This window comes from Eptesicus fuscus, chromosome 3 (assembly GCF_027574615.1).
Source record: "Eptesicus fuscus isolate TK198812 chromosome 3, DD_ASM_mEF_20220401, whole genome shotgun sequence".
NCBI lineage: Eukaryota > Metazoa > Chordata > Mammalia > Chiroptera > Vespertilionidae > Eptesicus > Eptesicus fuscus.
In genome coordinates, this window is record NC_072475.1 from 58778924 (window position 1) to 58800906 (window position 21983).

At 40.8% G+C, this 21983-nt stretch overlaps 2 protein-coding genes and 1 long non-coding RNA gene across 4 annotated transcripts in view; 2 read left to right on the forward strand and 1 right to left on the reverse strand.

The window, feature by feature from the left end:
• Positions 1–1527, forward strand: part of GOLGB1 (golgin B1) — an 89542-nt gene extending 88015 nt beyond the window's left edge. The window contains exons 21-22 of the mRNA XM_054713943.1: positions 1–106; positions 393–1527. Coding sequence (XP_054569918.1) covers positions 1–106; positions 393–527 — 241 coding nt within the window. The 3' untranslated portion in view covers positions 528–1527. The remainder of the gene's footprint in view (positions 107–392) is intronic.
• On the reverse strand, positions 8–4611 carry LOC114233404 (uncharacterized). Of its 2 annotated transcripts, XR_008555574.1 has the most exons (5): positions 4552–4611; positions 4204–4305; positions 1519–1665; positions 580–665; positions 11–96 (listed from the first exon to the last, which is right to left on the reverse strand). It is a non-coding gene; the product is annotated as an uncharacterized LOC114233404 (long non-coding RNA). The 2 variants fall into 2 exon arrangements; XR_003619553.2 differs by lacking the exons at positions 580–665; positions 1519–1665 and having other exon boundaries at positions 8–96.
• The window catches only part of HCLS1 (hematopoietic cell-specific Lyn substrate 1), a 26093-nt gene continuing 8023 nt past the window's right edge, over positions 3914–21983 (forward strand). Inside the window, exons 1-6 of the mRNA XM_008146651.3 lie at positions 3914–4137; positions 6822–6905; positions 7477–7550; positions 14407–14536; positions 16715–16825; positions 19127–19181. Coding sequence (XP_008144873.2) covers positions 6822–6905; positions 7477–7550; positions 14407–14536; positions 16715–16825; positions 19127–19181 — 454 coding nt within the window. The 5' untranslated portion in view covers positions 3914–4137. The remainder of the gene's footprint in view (positions 4138–6821; positions 6906–7476; positions 7551–14406; positions 14537–16714; positions 16826–19126; positions 19182–21983) is intronic.

Sequence of the window (21983 nt, forward strand, 5' to 3'; positions counted from 1 at the left end):
GCTGGAGCACAGCGAATGGGACTCTGCCCGGACTCCCATCATCGGCTCCTGTGGCACGCAGGAGCAGGCAGTGTTAATGGACCTCCCAGGCAACAGCTGTCGCAGAGTAAGAAGGGAAGAAGGATAAAGAGGGAGTACTGTCCCATACTACAGGGCTGCTGTGTTGAGGCAGGGGATCAAGGAGAAGGAATGTGCAATTCCAGGCACTGAACACCTGATGGGGCTAAGACTGGAAGGATAGGGAAGGTTGGAGGAATCTGGTGGAATTTGCCTATTTCTTGACCTTCAGGAGACTTTCTCTCAGAATATCTCTTTTTTGCGGGGGTTGGGGAAGGAAAAGGGACATAGCTCTACAGGGTAAAAACTCTCTGACTTTCCAATTTTTCTTTCAGTCACGGAGTGGTGCTGGATGGAAGCGGATCCTACGTTCGCTCTTTTATTCCCGGACCCGTGTGCCTCTGCTGGCTGCCATCTACTTTTTGATGGTTCATGTCCTACTCATTTTATGTTTCACGGGCCATTTATAAACTTAGTTCTCACCTTTTGGAACACTACTCTTGGAATTTGGAATTCCCTCACCTCTAATATCAAAACCATCAATTCCAGTGGAATAGTCATCTTCCCACTTATTACAGGTCCTCTCCCCAAGTCTCCACAGAAAGTGCCTGCAAAAACCGAAGTGGATGGAGCACAGGTCAGAGCAGCAAGGACCATTGAGTCTGCCTTTTTCTACTGCCTACGGCTAGGACATTTTTGCATATCTGAGGAGGCCCCACATTTGGTTGCTGGGCTTAACATTTTTTCAGATTCTGTCAGGCCTTGATCTCTTGTGAAAGATGCTGAGGAATGTTTTCCAGCCAGGAGGGTGGCTCCAATAAACCTAATAAGCTGAAGTCCAGTATCATTCATTTCTCCTGCTTCAGGGGGAAGGTGGATCCGCCCTAACCAAGTTCTGGGGGACATTACCCCAGGGATATCTGACTAAGTCAGGTCTCCTGGGTGGGAGCTGACGGGTTTTAGCTGTTGGATCACAGGGAATATCTTCCTTGGCTGTTCAGACATCAGTGGAGTAAGACCTGTGGTCCTGAACTGTAACGATAGGATCCCATTGCTGATGCCCTCTATCACATGTGGACCAAGGTACTGAGTGGCCCGTGCCTTTCCTTTCACTGAAAGGCAGGAAGAACTGCTTATAGACGGGGGTTCAGATGCTTCTCGTTCTGTGTTACCCGGATATGCCTCAAATGTGGGCCCTACGACAGTACACTGGGAGCCAGTCCTAGGTGAGGCACAGGCTCTCAACCAGGGAGATCTGGCTGCTCTGGAGACCACTCCTGCTTTGCTGTTGGTAACAGTTATTCTACTTTTTCAACTTCATATTCATCTGCCCTCTGTGGTAGCAGAGCTAAGGAAAATGGAGGGAGAATATGGAGAAGACGGAATATTTAAATCTAGGCCTGAGAATGACAGCAGGATCAGATTTCCTTTGTGCCTCCTCCCCAGCCCCTCAACACCTACCTGTTGATTATTTTCTCATTGTACACACGTCTTCCTGACTTGCTCTCACCACCCACAGAATAGAAAAAACTGGTGAACTGACTGATATCTGTTCTAATCATCTGTTCTGTAGTGACCATATCTTGGTCACCCCAACCAGGAACTTTCCTGAATAAATGTAAAATAATAAAATTATTTTCAGAATGAAAAACTGGTGGTGGTGTGTACATGTGTTTGCATGTTAAGGGGAAGAGATGTAGGAGGGGGTAGGCAGGAATGGATACAGGGGTAGAAAGCTCTACATATTTCAGGTTTCCTTCTCACTGACTAACATCAGTAATGGCTACATGTGTCCTTCCAGCTTAACCACTAGACTGCAGCCAGGGTAATGAAGTAGAGTGAGGAAATGTCATCCAAACACTGAACCAAACAAGCTGGGCCTCAAGGCATGAGATTCATGCAGGTTTACACCTGGGCCTGGGAGAACTCTTACCTGTTGCATATAGGAAACATGAGGCCCCTAGGGGGTCCCTCTGGGTGGGAGTGGGAGAAGGAAAGTCTAAGGCATAGCGGGATAGGCATTAGGTTTTTAAGCTGCTGCTTGAGAAAAGCTAACTCTTAAGGTACAATCATTGAATCAAGTCAATCTGTCTCCAAAGCCCATGCTGTTTCTGTGTGCAACAACTCACTGCCTCTCATTGGGAGTGGACTTGGGACATTTGCTAAGTAGAGATGAGAAGTCTTGGTGTCGTCTCTAGTTAAATTTTATAGTTTCTCCAAAAAAGTACCTGGCTGGTGTATCACAGCATCTGGTTGGATCATTCATATTTTCAATGCTGAACTATGATTCAGAATATCTACAAATTTACTCTTCCTTAAAATAATTTCAGTGCTGCCACAATAAGTAGGTCATGAAGTAAGAGAGTTCAATAAATAAAGCTCCCCCCAGGCATAGAATCCTTAGATTTGGAAGTGACTAAAGTCTTAACTTATTCCTAGTACAGAAATCCCCTCCTCTGTATCTTAGACTAGTTTCATCCAGTCTCTGCTTGAAGCCAGTGGAGAGCTCATGACTGAGCAAATCAGGTCACAACTCCATCTCAGTCAATATTAAGAGAGGCTTGCCTGGCCGAAGCATCATTGTCCCATGAACCAGGAGGTTATGGTTCCATTCCCATTCAAGGCATATTCCCGGGATACCCAGGTTGTGGGCTTGATCCCCAAAGGGGAGCATGTGGATGCTGCCAATCAGCTCATTGATGTTTCTATCTTTCCCTCTCTCTAAAATCAATAATAATGAAAAATATATATTTAAAAGAAAAGATTAAGAGAGGCTAGGTCAGATACAATGACAAAACCCCCTAATTTTCAGTAGCTAAATCAACAAAGGATTATTTTCTAGTCAAAGACTCCAAGTCCCTCACACAGTAGATGGAGTGTTGTCATTTTCAGGTGGGGACCCTCTCCGCCACTGAGAATGGACCCACTCTGGAGGATTTGCAGGTGCTGGGCACTGGGCAAAAGGATGGCAAAGCTTACTCTGGTCTTAAAGTCTCCACCAGAAAGTGATGTATTTCATTACATTTCACTGGCCAAAACAAGTCACCTGAGCAAGTCTGATTTCAAGAAGGAAGGGAGGGCCCAGCCGGCATGGCTCAGAGGTTGAGCGTCGACCTATGAACCAGGAGATCATGGTTTGATTCCCGGTCAGGGCATATGCCTGGGTTGCGGGCTTGATCCCCAGTGTGGGACATGCAAGAAGCAATCAATAAATGACACTCTTTCTCCTCATTGATGTTTCTATCTCTCTGTCCCTCTCCCTTCCTCTCTGAAATTAATAAATATATATATTTTAAACAAAGGGAGGGGCAGCCAATCTTGATGAACAGTAGTACAGAATGCCACAGATCTCTCATCATCTGGTACCACCTACTTCTTTCAGACTTCTTCCTACTGTGAGGAACCAAATCTCCCTACCCGTTAGCTCAGACTCCTCACTGTACCCTAAACAATCTGAATTTTTCTCCATGTATTTATTAACCTTCCCCTGTGACTTATTTCCTTCCATTATTCAGTTTATCACTATTTATTTGAACACCTACTACATGCAATGTGGGTAATGTGCTGTGGGTGATGTAACATTGAGTTTCTGTTTAAACCTTACCCTGCAAGATCCTTTTTCCCGTTAAGCCTTTCTTGACTACTTCAGCCAATACCAAACGGTTTACATTCCTTTACCATAACACATGCAACTGCCCACCTATTTAAGACACAAATGCTGCTCTATACAGTGTTCTGTTATGTGTTTTCTGGTTGAATGTTTTGCTTCCCTGACCTGACTGGATATAAACTCAAGAGTAAGAGCATTTTTTTTTTTAAACTTCTCCGTGACCTCCAAAACCTTGCAAAAGACTAGGCATAAGCATTTAGTCCTTTTTTGTTTAAGTGCCTAAGCAGAAGTAAGTGACTCAAACTTCAGGAAGTAGCTGCGAGGACACGGTGGCAGGAAATGACAGAAAACCTGAACACGGAACTGAAGCAGCAGCTCATTTTCTTGCTCTGAAGAGGCAACAGCCAGAGAGGGAGCCAAGTGTGGACGTGAGGAGCTGGGAGCCCGGAGCAGCGCTCACACTGTTGAAGGTGGGTACGCTGAGCAGTGGGAAAGTAAGGGAGCACGGGGCGAGGGCTGAGGTAAGAGGAACCTACCTGGCTCTTGGTCCTTCTGAGAGAGAGAAAGTCACTGCCAGAAAGCTTTTCACCTTTTATGGCCAGAAGGCCTGGGTGGGAGTGGCTGTGGATAATGAGCATCTGGGGAAAGAAACAGAAGTGGGGTCCTGGGAACCAGGGAACATGATTCAAAACCATCATTACAAGACCCCTGGTTTCTGTGGACAGTCTACAGCCTCTCTTAAAGCCGGTTGCTCTGAGGCACTGAGTGGGAGGAGGACCACAGGAGGTGAAGACAAAGTCTCTGCTCTCCGACAGCCTATGATTTAGCAGGGAGCCACAATCCACATAAAGGACATTGTAACAGATCAGGAAGTAGATGCTCACATACACCAGTGCTGAGAACCAGGTGCTGATGGAGGCAAATGGCACGATGGTGCGAATAGGGCTAGTTTCTGTGACTGCATAATCACATAATTCCAGAATGCCAGAGATGGAGGGGACTTTATAGATTAGCTAGGTTAACCTCTTTGTTTATTTTTATTTCATTAGGGAAAACTGAGTATCTGAGACATTCAATGATTTACGAAATTGTTGAAGTTAATGTTTGTAAATTCCTACCCTGGTAGCTGGTGAACAAGTACATACTCTGTCTATGTTGATTCCCTTGCCCATGTTCCCACAGGGGCTTAGTAACAGAGCTGGGTGATCTTCTGACTCCCTGTCCATCTACTTTACTGATGCTAAAAGGCAGCCGATGATGAGGCCCTAATAGTTCTCAACCTTCCTAATGTCGCGACCCATTAATACAGTTCCTCATGTTGTGGTGATCCCCAACCATAAAATTATTTTCGTTGCTACTTCATATCTGTAATTTTGCTACTGTTATGAATCATAATGTAAATATCTGTGTTTTCCGATGGTCTTAGGCGACCCCTGTGAAAGGGTCGTTCGACCCCCAAAGGGGTCGCGACCCACAGGTTGAGAACCGCTGCCCTAGACGGAACTTGAAGTTCTGAGCACCATGTCTCACCAAGTTACTCTTCGGTTTCCCACCTCCAGATAGTACGTCTGGGCGTCCCTATTTCTGGCCAGTAGCTCAAAGATGTTCAGTTGTCTCTGTATCAGAAACTTTATTTTAAAAATACACGAGGAAGGGAGATTTAGGGGAGAGTCAGGCCGAGGCCTCAGAGGAAGAGCAGGAAAGAACAGGACCATCAGTTTTCATCGCTTCCTTATTGCTCACAAATATTTCAGAAATGTCTCCTTTCCAGTTTTTTGTGTGAAGTTCTTTTGTTGCAGAGCAGCCCGGGAGCCAGGACCTAGGTCTTGTGTCCCTGCCCTCTGCCCCCATCCATAACTGTTGCCCCAACAGGGGAAGGTGGAGCCGGTCTCAGCAATGACTCATCCCACAGTATGCTGACTTAGTCAATACTTCTCCAGTGTCTTCTTTGCATCTCTAACCAATCTGTACCACAAACTTTCCTTGGGCTGGTTGCCGAGGCATTTGTCAGAGATCAGGAGTTTTCAAGAGGAAAGGAAAACCAGAGAGTCTGAGAGGCTGGGTAAAGGCACTGCAGAGTCCTAGGAGTGTCGTAAGAGGGACTCCTTTAAGATACAGTGAAGAGCATGGGGAAAGACACCAGTGGGATGAGGAGTCTGAGCAGGGAAGGATGGGCAGGGGAGTCACCAGCCAGCAAGTGGTATCAGGGTTAAGAAGTCTCAGCAGCCATCAGAGCAGGTGAGCATTGTCTGTTTCCTCTTTCCACCAAGATCCAGAGCAACTGTGCAGTAACTCTTCATGCACAATTGGCAGGGCCAGTGGAAACACAGGGGGTGCCCAGCAGAATAACAATTTGGCACCCCTTCAAACTGGTGTTCTCTAAATAGTTCTTTATCATTTATTTAGTTAATGAAAATCTAATAACTAATGTTCAAATGAGGAATTTATTACATGCAATTTTGAGTCAGTTATCTTCTTTTGAAATGTAATTGAATTGTTTTTAAAAATGGAAGAATAAGTGACTTATTCCCAACAAATAATATTTCCCGTGCATTAACCAGTGTAGGAATTTCAATCCTACTGACCTCATGCCGCTGTTCAGTGGCTGGTCTGAGTAGAGATGGAACAGCACTTGCACTGGGGGTTGGAAAATTGCTTAGTAGAGTTAAACAGGTTGTAGAGTGGAGTGCATAGATGTTCACTTATCAAGAGATGGACCAGTATATGTTTTGGTAGCTATAAAAGGAGTATTTGTGGAAACCTGAGTGAAATGGTGCAATAATTCTAGCGATGCTCTAGCACCCCTCAATTGATTACCACTTCAAGCCACTGCCTGGCTGGTCTCTTGGCAAATGAATGATCCCAGCAGTTTTGACACCCAAGTTATTTAGTGTTACCTTCACCCATATGACTTCTCTCCAGACTCAGGGGTGCCCAGGCCATGTTAGTTTATCTCAAATTAAAAAAAATAAATAAAAAAACAAAACACCGAGAAGTATTTTTCTAAAACTCTTATCCCTGTTGTCTCAGCTTCTATTATCTTTTAACAAAAAATGGCAAGAAACATTGAGCTGCTATACCACTGACTTCAGCATTCTTGTTTTCTCATCTCTTGATTTTTCCCCTAATTATTGCCATCCTCTGTCACCCTCAGATGTGGAAGTCTGTAGTAGGGCATGATGTATCTGTTTCCGTGGAGACTCAAGGTGATGACTGGGACACAGACCCTGACTTTGTGGTGAGTTTGGAAATAGCTTTGCTTGGATAATGAAAAGTAGAGGGGATTCTGTAACTAGAGGGGATTCTGGGCCATTCTGTAACCTTTCAGGGGGCTTAGAAGAAGGATAGTCTGGGGCTGAGATAGACCCCAGGGTGGAACTGACTAGTAGGACAGTTGCTGTAATGAGTGGAGCATGCATAATATCTGATGTTGAGAATGGAAGAAGACAGGTGAGAAGGAGAGAGGAGTTTGACTTTGTGATTGATGGGTTATGACAGGCTATGTGCTAAGGGAGCAGGCTAACCTGGGTCTCCTTTGGCCTATGAGCCAGGATTTGGGCTGGTCATTTATAATTTGGGGGATTGAGAAGTCATAGGAGACCTGAAGGGGAAAGTGTGAGGGATGCAGTAGGAAAGGGGTTTCACCAGTTTAATTTAACATGGGGGCTAGGGTGTATACACAGAGAAGCATCTGACTAAAGGAGGCAGCAGATGCAGGGGACATAGCGGTCATGTGTGTCAGCTGCATGGCCTCTCTCACTGTGGCACATCTCTTGCCATCTCTTATTGCTGAGTGCTGTCTTTTGCAGAATGACATCTCTGAGAAGGAGCAACGGTGGGGAGCCAAGACCATCGAGGGCTCTGGACGTACAGAACATATCAAGTAGGTGCCAAATGGACTAGGGCGTGGAAAGGGGATGTGGGAAGAGCCCAAGGAAAACTCACAGTCTTAGGGAGAAAGAAAAGAGAGAAGGTAGTTTGTGTCCGTGAGTCCTTGTGTTTTTTTCTTGAATCTGTCCTTGTGTTTCTATGTGTGTATCATTTTATAATTTTATTTCATGTCTTTCCTCTTATTCTCCCCCCAACCCTATTATTTCTAACAACTAGCTGATTCCCCAATTGGATCTATTATACAAGGTTCAGAGAGGAAGTGGCTCAATTGTTGAAGTTTTATCACACTTTATCATCTATCTATCTATCTATTATCTATCTATCTATCTATCTATCTATCTATCTATCTATCTATCATCTATTCACACAAATATAAGTGTGTATAGGGTGATTTCAGATGAGCCAAGGTGGATTCAGTAAGATATCAAGGTAAAAAACTCAGAATAAATATTTTAAACATAGGACATCAGGTTGCACATCTAGTCTGAATGATTTTTTAAATAAAAATTTGTATTTGGTTACTTGATAGAAGTTGGAAGCTATGAAAGGTGATATGAAAAAATGTGGCCCTTGGAAAACCTGTTGAGTAAAACTATTTTAGTGATGGTGTTTAGGAGTCCTAAAGATTATGACCCAATATTTTACAAAAACAAAATAAAACAAACACACACACTATTCTGATACCATAGGAGAGAAGTTACTTACAGACCTAACTAAGGGTTTCTGTGAGATATATTTTATATTCAGATTGAGAGATTCCCTCTTCTCTTCCCTGGATTATTCAGGATTATCTAACCAGGGCTGTCTGCTTTGGAGAATATCAGAATGTCAAATATTAGTAGCAAGGTAGACACAAGGAACAGTATAACAGGAGCAAAATAAGAAGTAAAAATTGACAACTACATACAAAGCTGTAAAAGGAATACAGCTCTAAGCTCCATTTTAACTCCCTCCCCCAACTGTAACAACAGTGTTTTTACTTCTTTTCCCCCTAAATTTAAAAAATGTCATGGGATAGCCACACTACGAAAACTTGGCACATCTATACTAATAAAAGGGTAATATGCTAATTAGATATTACCCTTTTAGACGTCCTTCCAGATAAAGCCATGGTGGCGGGGGCCAAGGTAGAGGCAGTTAGGGGCAATCAGGCCAGCAGGGGAGGGCTGTTAGGGGTGATTAGGTTGGCAGGGGAGCAGTTAGGGGTGATCAGGCTGGCAGGGGAGGGAAGTTAGGGGCGATCAGGCTGGCAGGGAAGCAGTTAGGGGGCGATCAGGTTGGGAGGCAGAGGCAGTTAGGGGAGATCAGGCCGACAGGGGAGTAGGTAGGGGCATCAGGCCAGCAGGCAGAGGCAGTTAGGGGCAATCAGGCAGGCAGGCAGGCAGGCAGGCAAGTGGTTAGGAGCCAGCAGTCCCGGATTGTGAGAGGGATGTCTGACTGCCAGTTTAGGCCTGAGGGATTGGGCCTAAATTGGCAGTCAGACATCCCCTGAGGGGTCCTGGATTAGAGAGGGTGCAGGCTGGGCTGAGAGACACCTCTGTCTCCCAGTGCATGAATTTCATGCACTGAGCCTCTAGTTTTTATATAATTTGATAATATTGAATTCTGTGCATTGTTGTTTAATCAGACATAAATGGTTTATCTTAATTATAATGAATATTATTCTTAAACAAACCAAGCAATTCTGGCAGCAGTCGAAGAGATGTAAAAAAGTGGATCAGAGTCATGCAGAAAGCTTCTTTATGCCCTCCATTGGCTCAACAGTCCCCCTCTCCCCTCCCACCCCCCAAAGTACTCCTTTTCTTTTCTGGGTAAAGGCCACTCAGCCCTGGTGTCCTGAGAACTGTTAAGATTAGGATACAAACTCTCCTTGTACCTTTTCCTCCCAGTGTCTGTCTCATTCATAATAGGAGCAGAACATTTTAAGGAAGACTCCTAATCCCTGCCCTGATCTTATGGAAAGAGTTTGAGTTTGGATTCCCAGCTCTGCCATTACCAGCAATATGAATTTAGACATATAACCTCTCTGAATCTCAGCTTATTTGTTTATCAGATGGGGATAATAATAGCTACTCTGCAGAATTCAATGGATTAACATATATCTATGTCCAGAGCAGTACTTAGCACCTCTTAGCAGCTCAATAATGTTTTCTCTTTTCTGTTAATATAGAATGATTTAATCAGACTTTCTTTCTAAAAACCTAATATAAACATGTAAACAGATGACAGTCTTCCTTCCTCCTAAGTGGTGTTTATGTAGACTATTGTGTTGCACAATCCAGCACATACATTATGCTGACTGGAGAATCTTGCAATTGTAAAATTTGGTGGCCCTACATGTTCCCTTATTAGCTTTACTGGATCTGCGTAAGTTAGAATAAATAGTGGTGACATTTATACAAAACCTACTCCCCTCCAATTTACCCAGGCTACCAAGGTGTAAAAGCCCAGTCTCTGCTAATGACTAGGCAAGTAACCTTGGACAAGTCACTTCTCAGATTCTCGGTTTTCCTATTGGGATAAAAAAGTCCTCTAGAGGACCCCCCAGTAATAAGTCCTTTAAGATTCTCTATGGCTAGTGTGGGCTAAGCCAATCTTTAAGATCAGATGGGAATCAATAAGGTTCTTGGGAAAGAGGGGGAAGTTGGAGAGGAGAACAGTAGCTACAGAACTGAGATGACTCAAAGCAGGAAAAGGAAGTGATTGTGGTTCAGACTAATCTTACTACCTCCCCCCACACCATGATCTTTCTTTTTTAGGTCTGCCTAAAATAAATTTAGCTTGGGGAGTCTTTGGTAATTTGGTGACTAGGTCAAGTAACCATCCATCCCTCATCTATTGTATAACAAGTCCTGGGCCAGGCAGCTCCAAGCAGCCTAATGTTTCCTAGGAGTTGCCTGGTTTTCAAGGGCTGTCGTCTCTTTTCTCCATCCTTCTTGCCACTCTTGCCCACTCATACTTGTGTGCCTCTTTATAGTCAATACACCTCGTACTCTCCTGGTAAATACTGATTTATCACTACAGATCACTACAGATCACTACAGATCACTTTTGCCCATCTTAGAATTTCATGTAATGGGAATAATATAGAACTTATTCTTTTGTGTCTCTTTTCTTTCACTCAGCATAATGTTTTTGAGGTCTATCCACGGTCTTGTGTGTATCAGTCTGTTGTGCTTTATTATTGCCAAGTAGTATTCAATTGTATGAATATACCACAATTCATTTTACCTGTTACCCTGCTGGTGGACATTTAGGTTGTTGACAGTTTAGGGCTATGGCAAATAAAGCTGTCATGAACATTTTGGTTCAGATCTTTTTGTTGACATATATTTTTATTTCTCTTGAGCAATACCTACCAGCAGAATTGCTGATTCATATATTAAGTGTGTGTTTAAATTTTAAAGAAACTTAACAAATTATTTTCTGATAGGAATTATTTGCAATTTTTCATTTCTACCAATACTGCATGGTTTTTAAGAGCTTCACATTCTTATCTACACTCATGTGCCTATGTGATAATTTTAATTTGTATTTTTCTAATGATTAATTTTATTGAGCTTCTTTTCATGTGCCACTCATATATCTTCATATCTTCCTTTTGGTGTCTGTTCAAATCTTTTCCTCACTTTCAAAGTGGGTTGTTTTTATTCTTATTGAGTTTTAAGAGTTATTTATATATTCTGGATACAAGTATTTTGTGAGATATGTGTTGTGCAAATATTTAACCCAGAGTATAACTCACTTTTTCATTTTATTAATGGCATCTTTTGAAGATCAGAAGCTATTCTGGTAAAGTCTAAATCATAAATTTGTATGGTTAATCCTCTATGTGCCTAAGTCATTTTTGCCTATCTCAAAGTTGTAAAAATTTTCTTCTAAAATATTTATAACTTTAGCTTTTACATTTAAGTCTATGATCAAATTAGTTTTTGTATACAGTGTGAGGCAAAGATTAAGGTTTATTTTTTGCATATGGATAGTTCATTATTCCAATACCATTAAAAGACTATTCTTTCCTCATTGATTTACCTGGCATCTTTGGCCATATACATGGGGGTCTATTTCTAGAATATATATATATATATATATATATATATACCTTCCCTGACCCATACGATACTGATTATTGTATTGACAAGCCCTAAAATAAAATAGTCCTCCAATTTTTCTCTCCTTTATAATAATAAAACTTTTACTATTCCAGGATTTTACATTTCCACATACATTTTAGAGTAAGCTTGTCAATTCTTACAAATATGTCTGTTGGCATTTTGATTGAGGTTGTACTGAACCTCTAGATCATTTTGGAAAGAACTGACATATTGAGTTTTCCAATTCATGAATGTGGGATATCTCTCCATTTATTTAAGTCTTTAATTTTTTTAGAAATGTTTTTATGTTCAGGTCTTGTATATGTTTTGTTAAATTTATGCTAAAATGTTTTATGTTATTTCATGTGATGGTAAGTTGCATTTATTTTTAACTTTTAATTTCCAATGTCTGTGGCTAGTATGTCTGAGAAAAATTGATTTTGATAGTGACCTTGTATCCTGTGACCTTGCCAAATGGACTTAATGGTTCCAGTAGCACCTTTTTTCAGTAGATTATTTAGGATTTTCTACATCTATGATTGTATTGTTTGTGAATATACTTTTATAGTCTGAGTTACTCATCTTTGTGCTTTTACTTTTGTAATAAAAGCAAGATCTGTTCCTTTTCTTAGCTCATTTTTGAGGCCCTCAATTTCACTGGTTCCCATAAATTGCATTGCTTTATCAATTCCAAGGTATTTTAAAACTTAAAATAGGCATCTGAGAGTTAATGTGTCAAAAGTTTCATAAGTATTCCACTGAGCATATTGAATTGTAATTTTTTGTTTTTTTTTTCTACTACTTCCTCCTGACCACAATCTCCATACATTAATCATCTTGGTGTCCTCAGGGCCTAACATTGTCTCACACTCAATATTTTAATTAATATTTAACTAAAATTTATTAAATGAAGGAATGATATAACTAAGACCTACTTAAAGTGGCTTCAGCTATATTCTAAAGAATTTGATAATCTGGTCTTCTTTGACCCTATCATTTTCATTTAAATTATATTGTCTATTGGCATGATCCTCTGAGTAGCCTTGCTGTCATCCATTAGGTGATATACATGTCATCCATTAGGTGATATACATGAATTTAGCTCCATTTTCTTTGTTCTTCATCTGAGTACTTTGGTTGGAAAGTACCAGTCATTTACGTGTTCTTGGAACCAATATTTTCTTTGACACAGACAGTTCTAAAGTGTTGGTGTTGTTGAGCTAGCAACACAGGATCTCTGCCTTCGCTGCTGCCAGAGGGTTTAGGGCAGGCACGGGAACAGAGGGTTCTTCCAGCACTTAGTTTAATTTCATCTGGTTCAAAGCCAGCTTTCTAAAATTAACTGTGACTAAAGCTGAGCAGGCTTTTAAAAAAGACCTTTGATAGGCTTATACTACAAGGCCACCAGATGGATCTATTCTTCCATGAAAGAGGAGAATTTCTGCTGTGAAATGGCCATTCTACTAGTAACCAATGCAATCTGGTTTTCCTGAGTGAGTGAAGTTCCAGTGACATCACTACCTCAATTCCCTAAATGTTCATTTCTTGCTGTAGGAAGTCAGTTATTTTATTTAGGGTTCTCTTGACTAAATGTTTCTAAGAATCCCCAGGGGCCTTTATATGTGTCCAAGTATCAGTCCTGATTGTCACGTATTGGTGCTAGTGCTGAGCTACTACCTCATATCCTCAGACCAAACAGATATGCAGAGGTGCTCTCTACCCTTATGGTAAAGGTGGAAGTGAAGTAAGGAGAATTCCTCCTTTTGGTGTTACATTCTCTTAGCGATAGAGGTGTCCCAAATCAATGTTATTTGAGCCTCAGTGTTGTAACAATTAGTGAAACAGTGAATTTTACTAGTTTTTATTAGATTTTTTGTTCTCTTAGGAATTATCAGATTTAGGAATGAGGGTGAAGGACATTTGTTTTTTACAAGAAAATATAAAATTGCTTAATATGTAGATAAATTTCCCAATGCTACATTTTTCATAACCATCATTTTAAATGACTTCCTAGTATGCTATTGAAAGATAATAATGCAATTTACTTAACTGTTCTTCAGTTATTGCCATATAATTTGTTTCTGGGTTCTTGCTTTACTATATACAATGTTTCAGTGAATATCATTAGACATTAAGCATTTCCATATTTAAAATTATTTCCTTAAGGTAGACTAGATTATATGGGTAAAAGAGTACATGAATATTTTTGTGATTCTTGAGATAGAGTACCTAATTGGTAGGAAGTGAATTAATTTAGAGAGGAAAATAATTCTCCAGTTACTAGAATATAGGTATTGATTCCTGGTCAAGGGCATGTACCTGGATCGCAGATTTGATCCCCGGTCCCAGTTGAGGCATATGTGGAAGGCAACCAATCAATGGGTCTCTCTCACATCAATGTTTCTCTCTCTCTGCCTTTCCCCCTCCCTTTCACTCTCTCTTAAAATCAATGGAAAAAATATCCTGGGGTAAGGTTTAACAACAACAACAAAAATTGGACTAAATATCAGCAGGTTATTTAGTGAGCAAAATAACAGACTAGAGAAAAAAACTGTTGGCTTATGGGAAGTTTAAATCAGGCTATGGAATGCAAGCCACACTAATCTCTTACTCCCAGACCCAACTCTGGTATACACTGGGGGCAGGTTATTGCTAAAAATAAACAGGTGGCACCTGAAGATTTCCATTTTTCAGGGAGGAGGGTTTGTTGGCTTCCCTGTGCGATACAAGTCTCTGTCATGTGGTTACTTCCAGCATCCACCAGCTGAGGAACAAAGTATCGGAGGAGCATGATACTCTCAAGAAGAAGGAGTTGGAATCAGGGCCCAAAGCATCCCATGGCTACGGAGGTCGATTTGGTGTAGAAAGAGACCGAATGGACAAGGTGAGCTGAAAGGGAGATATTTGCTTCATTTTTTTAAAAAAAGATTCCTTCATTATGTTGTTTCACTTGTTATTTGTATTATTTTTTCCTATATCAACACATAAATTATAGACAGCAAAAAATGGAAGCCAAGAATTGAGAAGGGCTGGCCATAGTAGGCCCAGCTACACTGTAACTCTTAGACTGAGGGGATAGGGAACACAAGGAGAGAAGGCAAAAATATGTTTTAAAATAAAGTACTACTTTTAAATGTTTGTGTTTTATATCTATATTGCAACTTCTCTTATTATTTTCTTTACTGTATATTTAGTGTTGTTATGTATATATTATATGTTATATGATATGCACATAGGTGTGAAAATATTGATGTGAATTTATCCATGAGAAGCCCTCAAATATGAAGTTTTTATTTTATCAATTAGATGCTGTAAACTTGTGATAAAAGGATGCTTGTATATTGAATCATATTTGCCACTGATTTTCCAAACCTCAAAGATAGAGTTATATTTCTATAAGAAACATGGTTTACTTTCGAGGAGAAAAAAAAATCCAATGAAAGCCTTTAGTTCACCTTTAAGAGGTGTTTTGTTTTGTCATTGTGTGAAGTGCAGCATAGGATTGTATTCTCCCATGAAATTCCTAACAAAAAAGCAGTCATTTATTCTTAAATTCAACAAGCAAAATTGACCTACACAGACCCCAAAATACTGCAAAACCAGTTCCCAGGAGCTTATATAGGGCAGTTCTTCACGGTAGTCTCTGTACCAATGTTGCTTATTCCAGCATGGGATTGGAAATATAGGGAGGAGAAGAAATTTCTAATTTTTTCTTAGTTGAGACTCTGCAAGGCCTCAATATTTGGTTTGAAGTATTACACAGTTTCCAAATTATTAAAGCATCCTACATAATAAAAGCTTAATATGCTAAGTGTCCAGTTGTCCAGTCAGCTGTTCAACCAATCAAAGCATAATATGCTAATGATAAGCTAAGACCGCTCAACCACTCACTATGACATGCACTGACCACCAGGGGGCAGACAGTTGACCAGTAGGTTAGCTTGCTGCTGGGGTCCAGCCGATCAGGACTGAGTGAGATGGGCCGGACATGCCCTGGAGCCCTCCCGTGGTCCCTCTCCAGCTGGCCAACTTCCCACATCCCTCCATGGCCCCATGCAGGAGCTGCCCCCTGGTGGTCAGTGCACTCCCATAGGGGGAGTGGTGCTTAGCCAGAAGCCGGGCTCATGGCTGGCAAGTGCAGCGGTGGTGGCAGGAGCCTCTCCCGCCTTGGCTGCAGGTGAGCAGTAAGGAGCGAGGGGTCCCGGACTTCGAGAGCCCCGGACTTCAAGAGGGATATCTGACTGCCAGCTTAGGCCCAATCCCCCACCCCCCGGGAACGTCCCCCGAGGGGTCCTGGACTGTGAGAGGGCACAGGCTGGGCTAAGCAACATCCCTCCCCCCCCAGTGCACAGTTTTCGTGCACCACACCTCTAGTCCATATATAAATATTAGAAGATACCTAACTTTTAGGACCAAATAGAAAATAAAACATTAGATGGAGTAAAAAGTGGAAGGGATAGAAAAGATTTAAGTGACATGCAATCTTGGACTAATCCCAGAATTGCCTATCAACCTCCTTTGGTAAAGAGTCAGTCACTGCTAAATATTAGAGCTCAGGTGACATTTTTGAATTTGATGCTCATACAGGAGAAAAGATTCAAAACAAAAGCACCTGGCTGTTTATGTGAATATTCAATCCTGACTAAGGCATCCAGTCAGTCTCTTTTTGTCTCTCCCCAGTAACCACCCTCATTTCTGTTTTGATTTACAAAGCCTTTGTTTTAGCTCTCTTTTTGTTTCCGGTTTAACCACAGCTCTGTCTTCCTAGTCTCTATCCTTCTGGTTCCCAGCCTGTTCTACGGGAGTTTCCTGAATGATGGGATCTGGATGGTGTTAGAGAAGAATCAGGATATGCAAGGCTCCAGAAGTCACCTTGCTCTCCCATCCTTGTCATCCTTGGCGCCACTGGCAGAGGCTACAAGTCTGACCCAGAATGGAATTTCCTGTATTCTTACATCCCAGCCCATCTCTGTGTCATTTTATTTCTTTAGGGTAATTTTTATCTTAAATTCAACAAGCAAAATTGACCGTCCTTGATTTTTCCGTCCTTGATTTTTCTCAGAGTGCTGTGGGCCATGAGTATGTTGCTGAGGTGGAGAAACACTCTTCTCAGACTGATGCTGCCAGAGGTTTTGGGGGCAAATACGGAGTGGAGAAGGACAGGGCAGACAAGGTAAGTAACTGTTCTCTCCGCACACCACCCAACTCAGATCCTGTGGGACTTACCACCACTCCCCCTTGATCGTGGGTCTATGGGTCTTCTGTGAGAAACAGGGCAGTGGACTCGAGGAAGGTCCAGCATGAGGACAGCTCCTGTGACCTCCCTCAGCAAGTTCCTTGGTGCTACTGTTGGAGGCCACATGCTGAGCTGAAAGGTAGTAATTTAAATGAGATAAGGACTCTCAAACTTTGTTTGAATAAGGAATCCCTCAAACCATTGATTTTTGTTATACCTTGTATACATGAAGAGAGAAGAGGGAAGTTCCGAAGCTCCTCTTTTGGTCAAACATAAACACCTTATAAATATAGGGTGTCCTCCCAAAATGTATACACACTTGAACAACTGATAACTCACTTAATTTTGAAACCGAACTGTATGTTAGTAAACACTGACTGTATAATCATTCGAAATGTGTATACATTTTTTGGGGGACACCATGTATATCTATGCCTTTCAGGAAAATAGAGATGTCAGCTTAAATGTTATTACCATGGCAGCAAATAATCAATTAAAAAATAATCAAGTAAAACAACTAATTAGGTTTACAATGTTTTTAGAAGGTAAAGGTTACTTTTAACAAGACTTAGCACCAAATCGCTGAAGTCCAGGTGTTTAAAGATTCCTCTGTACAAAACAAACCAAAAAAAAAAAAAAAAAAAAAAAAAAGGAGTAGTTTTAAAGAGAGAGAAAAAGGACAGGATGATTACAGATGACAGAGTGGTCACAAGAGTGCAATTGATAACTCATTGATGTTGTCAGTTTCACTCCTTAGCCGATCACTCTTTGGTCTTGCACTGTGGTGGGTGCGGAATAGTGTGTTTCCCCTGCAGCTACACCAAGAAGACATCTCCTCAGAGCTAGCTGACATTCCCTTTTAACCTCCAGCTGTTTATTCGGTGGGCCCGAATCCTTAAAGCTAAGTGTTAGATGTTATTTTACTGTAGGTGGGAAAAACACCAGAAAAGTTAAAAACATGCTGTAAAGGAAAGGAAATATGCAGAAGGCAAATTTTTAAGGCAGTAATGGAATATGGAGCATGTTATGGTCTCCTCTAATCAGGTTGGAATTTTTCTTCCATCTTGGCCTCTTCCTAACATTTCATGGTTCTTTCTTTCATCTTGTGCCTCACAGCCACAAATTGAATCACCTAAACAATCAGTGTGTCATGTAAATCAAGTAATAATACATACTACTAGCTTTAAGATGCAAAATCTAGACTCACTTAGAGACCCATAGTTACTGAACCAGTTGGTGATGTTAGGTGTTGGTCAATACTGATTTACTTACTAGAGGCCCAATGCACGAAATTGGTGCAAGGGGAGGCCTTCCTTCCCCAGCTGCTGGCAGCTGGCCCTGCCCCCTGCCCGCACCTGCCTTGGCCTGGCGCTGCCACGTCCACTGCCACCCCTGCTTCCTCCTCCATTGATCGCCCTGCTGGCTGGTGGCCTGGGCCTCCCTCTGCAGGGCAATCATGAGGCAATGGTGGGCCCCCCCAACCAATTGCATCGCACCCGCCTTGGTGGCCTGGCACCAGTACGCGTCATAGTGTGGTCATCCTGATGGTAGTTCTGCTGTTTGGCCCATTCGGTCAATGTGCATATTACACTTATTATTATTATAGATATCCAGTCCCAGGAGCAGCTAGGATCCAGACTCTCCTGGTTGCCTCTCATCCCACCAAAATCCACATCTCTGTGAAAGGAAAGAAAAGAGGCACAGCATGATTAATTAGGAATAGGATGTCTTACATGTCTATAGTGCTTTATAGTTTTCAAGGCACTATTATCTCATTTTTATATCATGGGAGTTAGGAAGAAAAGCACTAATTTACTGAGTAACGCAATGAAAACACTTTACATACCTTGCCCCATTTAGTTCTCACAATATCCCAAATGAAGAGGGATCATTTCTTCCATTTTACAATTGAGGCTAATGAAACAGGTATATCTGTTTTCATTTTATATTTGAAGAGACTGAGGCTCAAATATTAAAGGACATGTGTAAAGTTAAACAACTCTAAGTAGGGGAGGTGGGATTTGAATCTAGAACTGTCTGTGTCCAGAGTCCATGTTCACTGATTTGTAGCACGCTGCCTCTACACCAGCCTGTCAGTACTATTTCTACATTAAACCCCCATACACAGGCCTGAGCCCCTATAAATGAACCTCTGGGCTGAGCTGGGAGCAAGGATAAGTGAGAGGGAAAGCATCGTCAGCTCCGACTCTAACCAATTCTCTCTCCTTTTCTTTGTAGTCAGCAGTTGGCTTTGATTACAAAGGAGAAGTGGAGAAACACACATCTCAGAAAGGCAAGGACCCTGCTATTCTGCTCAGACTTCAAATAGCCATAGCTGTCATCAGCTCCTTTTTTGTTCCATAACCCAATTCCTCACTATTTCATTTATTTTAAAATCCAACTGTGTACTGTACTTTCCTACTTGCTTCTTCCCTTCTCCTTTACCACTTTCTATGAGATTGATCAAGTTTTATTTAGTCCCCCTTTTTTTCCCTAATGGGTTAAAAATAAGGTATTCTACTCCTTTATTTTAGGTTATCCTTAAGTTGTAACATGCATCTCTGACTTAAATTTAAACATTATATCTTCCTGTATAATATAAGATATATAGAATATTTTAATCACATCCTTTTTTACATTCTACAATCTTTGTACCAGCTGGACAATTATTATTACCTGGGATATTGGTTCTGTGTGTTGATAAACCCCATAAAATTGAATCATGATTATTACCTAGTAAATTCTTATTTAAATTGACCCACATATTTACCAACTCCCACCTCATCATTGTTTGCTGTATTTCATTGTTTCCTCCTGGCTTCTTCTATTTTCTTCTTGCTAAAGTACACCCTTTGATAATTCTTTCAGTGAGTCTATGAAGGAAGTCTCAGGCTTTCTCTAAAAAAATCTTTTATTTTCTTCCACTCTTCATTATTATTTTCCATTCATCACTTTGCAGATATTATTTCATTATCTCTGGTATCTCTCGTGTAATCATAATTTCTTTGTAGATAATATGTCTTATCTCTGTTTCCTTAAATTTTATTTTATAAAAGGTTTTCTTTTGTCTCTGCTATTCTGAAATATTATCAGGAATATGTCTAGGTGTTGGATCTATTTTTATTATTTTACATGAGACATCAGTTCTTTTCTTTTTTAAAAAAAATATATTTTATTGATATTTTTACAGAGAGGAAGGGAGAAGGATAGAGAGCTAGAAACATCGATGAGAGAGAAACATCGACCAGCTGCCTCCTGCACACCCCTCACAGGGGATGTGCCCGCAACGAAGGTACATGCCCTTGACCGGAATTGAACCTGGGACCTTTCAGTCCGCAGGCCGATGCTCTATCCATTGAGCCAAACCGGTTTCGGAGAGACATCAGTTCTTTTCAACCTGCAACTCATTATGGAAAGTCCCCAGGCTTTTTTTTTTTTTTTTTTTTTTTAATAATGCTTTTCCTCTCTTCTTTTTTATTCTTCTGTAACTCATATTAGATGTGTATTCGAACTTTCATTATCTTCTTGATCTCTCTCTTTTTTATTGATTTCAGAGAGGAAGGGAGGGGAAGAGAGAGATAGAAACATCAATGATGAGAGAGAAGCATTGATAGGCTGCCTCCTGCATGCCTCCTACTGGGGATTGAGCCCCCAACCCAGACATATGCCCTGACCAGGGACCGAACTGTGACCTCCTGGTTCATGGTCAATGTTCAACCACTGAGCCATGCCTGCCAGGCTGATATCTCTTTTTTTAAAATAAAAAGTTTAGACTTAAAACAAAATTGAGAGGAAGGTACAGAGATTTACCATACACCCATTTTTTTTTTTTACCAAGGATGAATCTACATTGATACATCATAATTATCCCAAGTCTATATTCACTCTTTTATCTATTTTTAATTTTTTTCAATTACAGTTTACATTCAATATTAATTTGTATTAGTTTCAGGTATACAACATAGTGGTTAGACAATCATATACTTTACAAAGTGGTCCACCTGATATTCCAAGTACCAACCTGGCATCATACAGTTATTATAATATTATTGACTATATTCCCTATGCTGTACTTAACCCTTTGCACTCGCTTGCTTTTTTCTCTATTCCTTTATTCTAATGCTAACCGTGTCGAGTCACACTTGACATCCGAGTGCAAAAGGTTAACATTCCCATGACTATTTTGTACTACCAATTTATACTACTCAAACCTTCACCTTTTTCACCCAGTCCCCCAACCCTCCTCCATTCTGACAACCATCAGTTTTTTCTTGGTATCTATGAGTCTGTTTCTATTGTGTTTGTTTGTTTGTTTGTTTTGCTCTTTAGATTCCACATATAAGTGAAATCATATAATATTTGTCTTCCTCTGTCTTACCAGGCTGTTGCAAGTGGTAAGATTTCATGCATTGTTATGGCTGAGTAATATTCCATTGTATATCTGTACTACCACTTTTTTATCCACTCGTCTGTTGACAGGCACTTGGGTTGTTTCCAAATCTTGACAATGAGCATAAGGGTGCATATATTCTTTTGAGTTAGTGTTTTGGGTTTCTTCAGATATATACCCTGAAGTGGAATCACTGAGTCATAAGGCAGTTCCATCTGAGGAACCTCTATACTATGTTCCATAGTTGCTGCACCAATCTACATTCCCATCAAAAGTGCACGAGGGTTCCATTTCTCCACATTCTTGCCAACATTTGTTGTTTGTTGGTTTGTTGATAACAGCCACTCTGACAGGTATGGGGTGACATCTGATAGTGGTTTTAATTTGCATTTTCTGATGATTAGTGACATTGAACATTTTTTCATACGTTCTATTCAGGTTCTCTGTCCATTTTTTCATTGGATTGTTTGTTTTGTTGGTGTTGAGTTATATGAGTTCTTTATAATTTTTTTATAGTAACCCCTTATTGAATGTATCATTGGCAAATATTTTTTCTTTCAGTAGATTATCTTTTTGTTTTGTTGATGGTATGTTTAGATTTGTAAGAAATTACCAAAGTATCATTTTTCTTTCCTACCAGCAATGTATAAGAGTTCCTGTTGCTACACATCCTCAACAGCATTTGGTATTGTGAGTGTTCTGGAT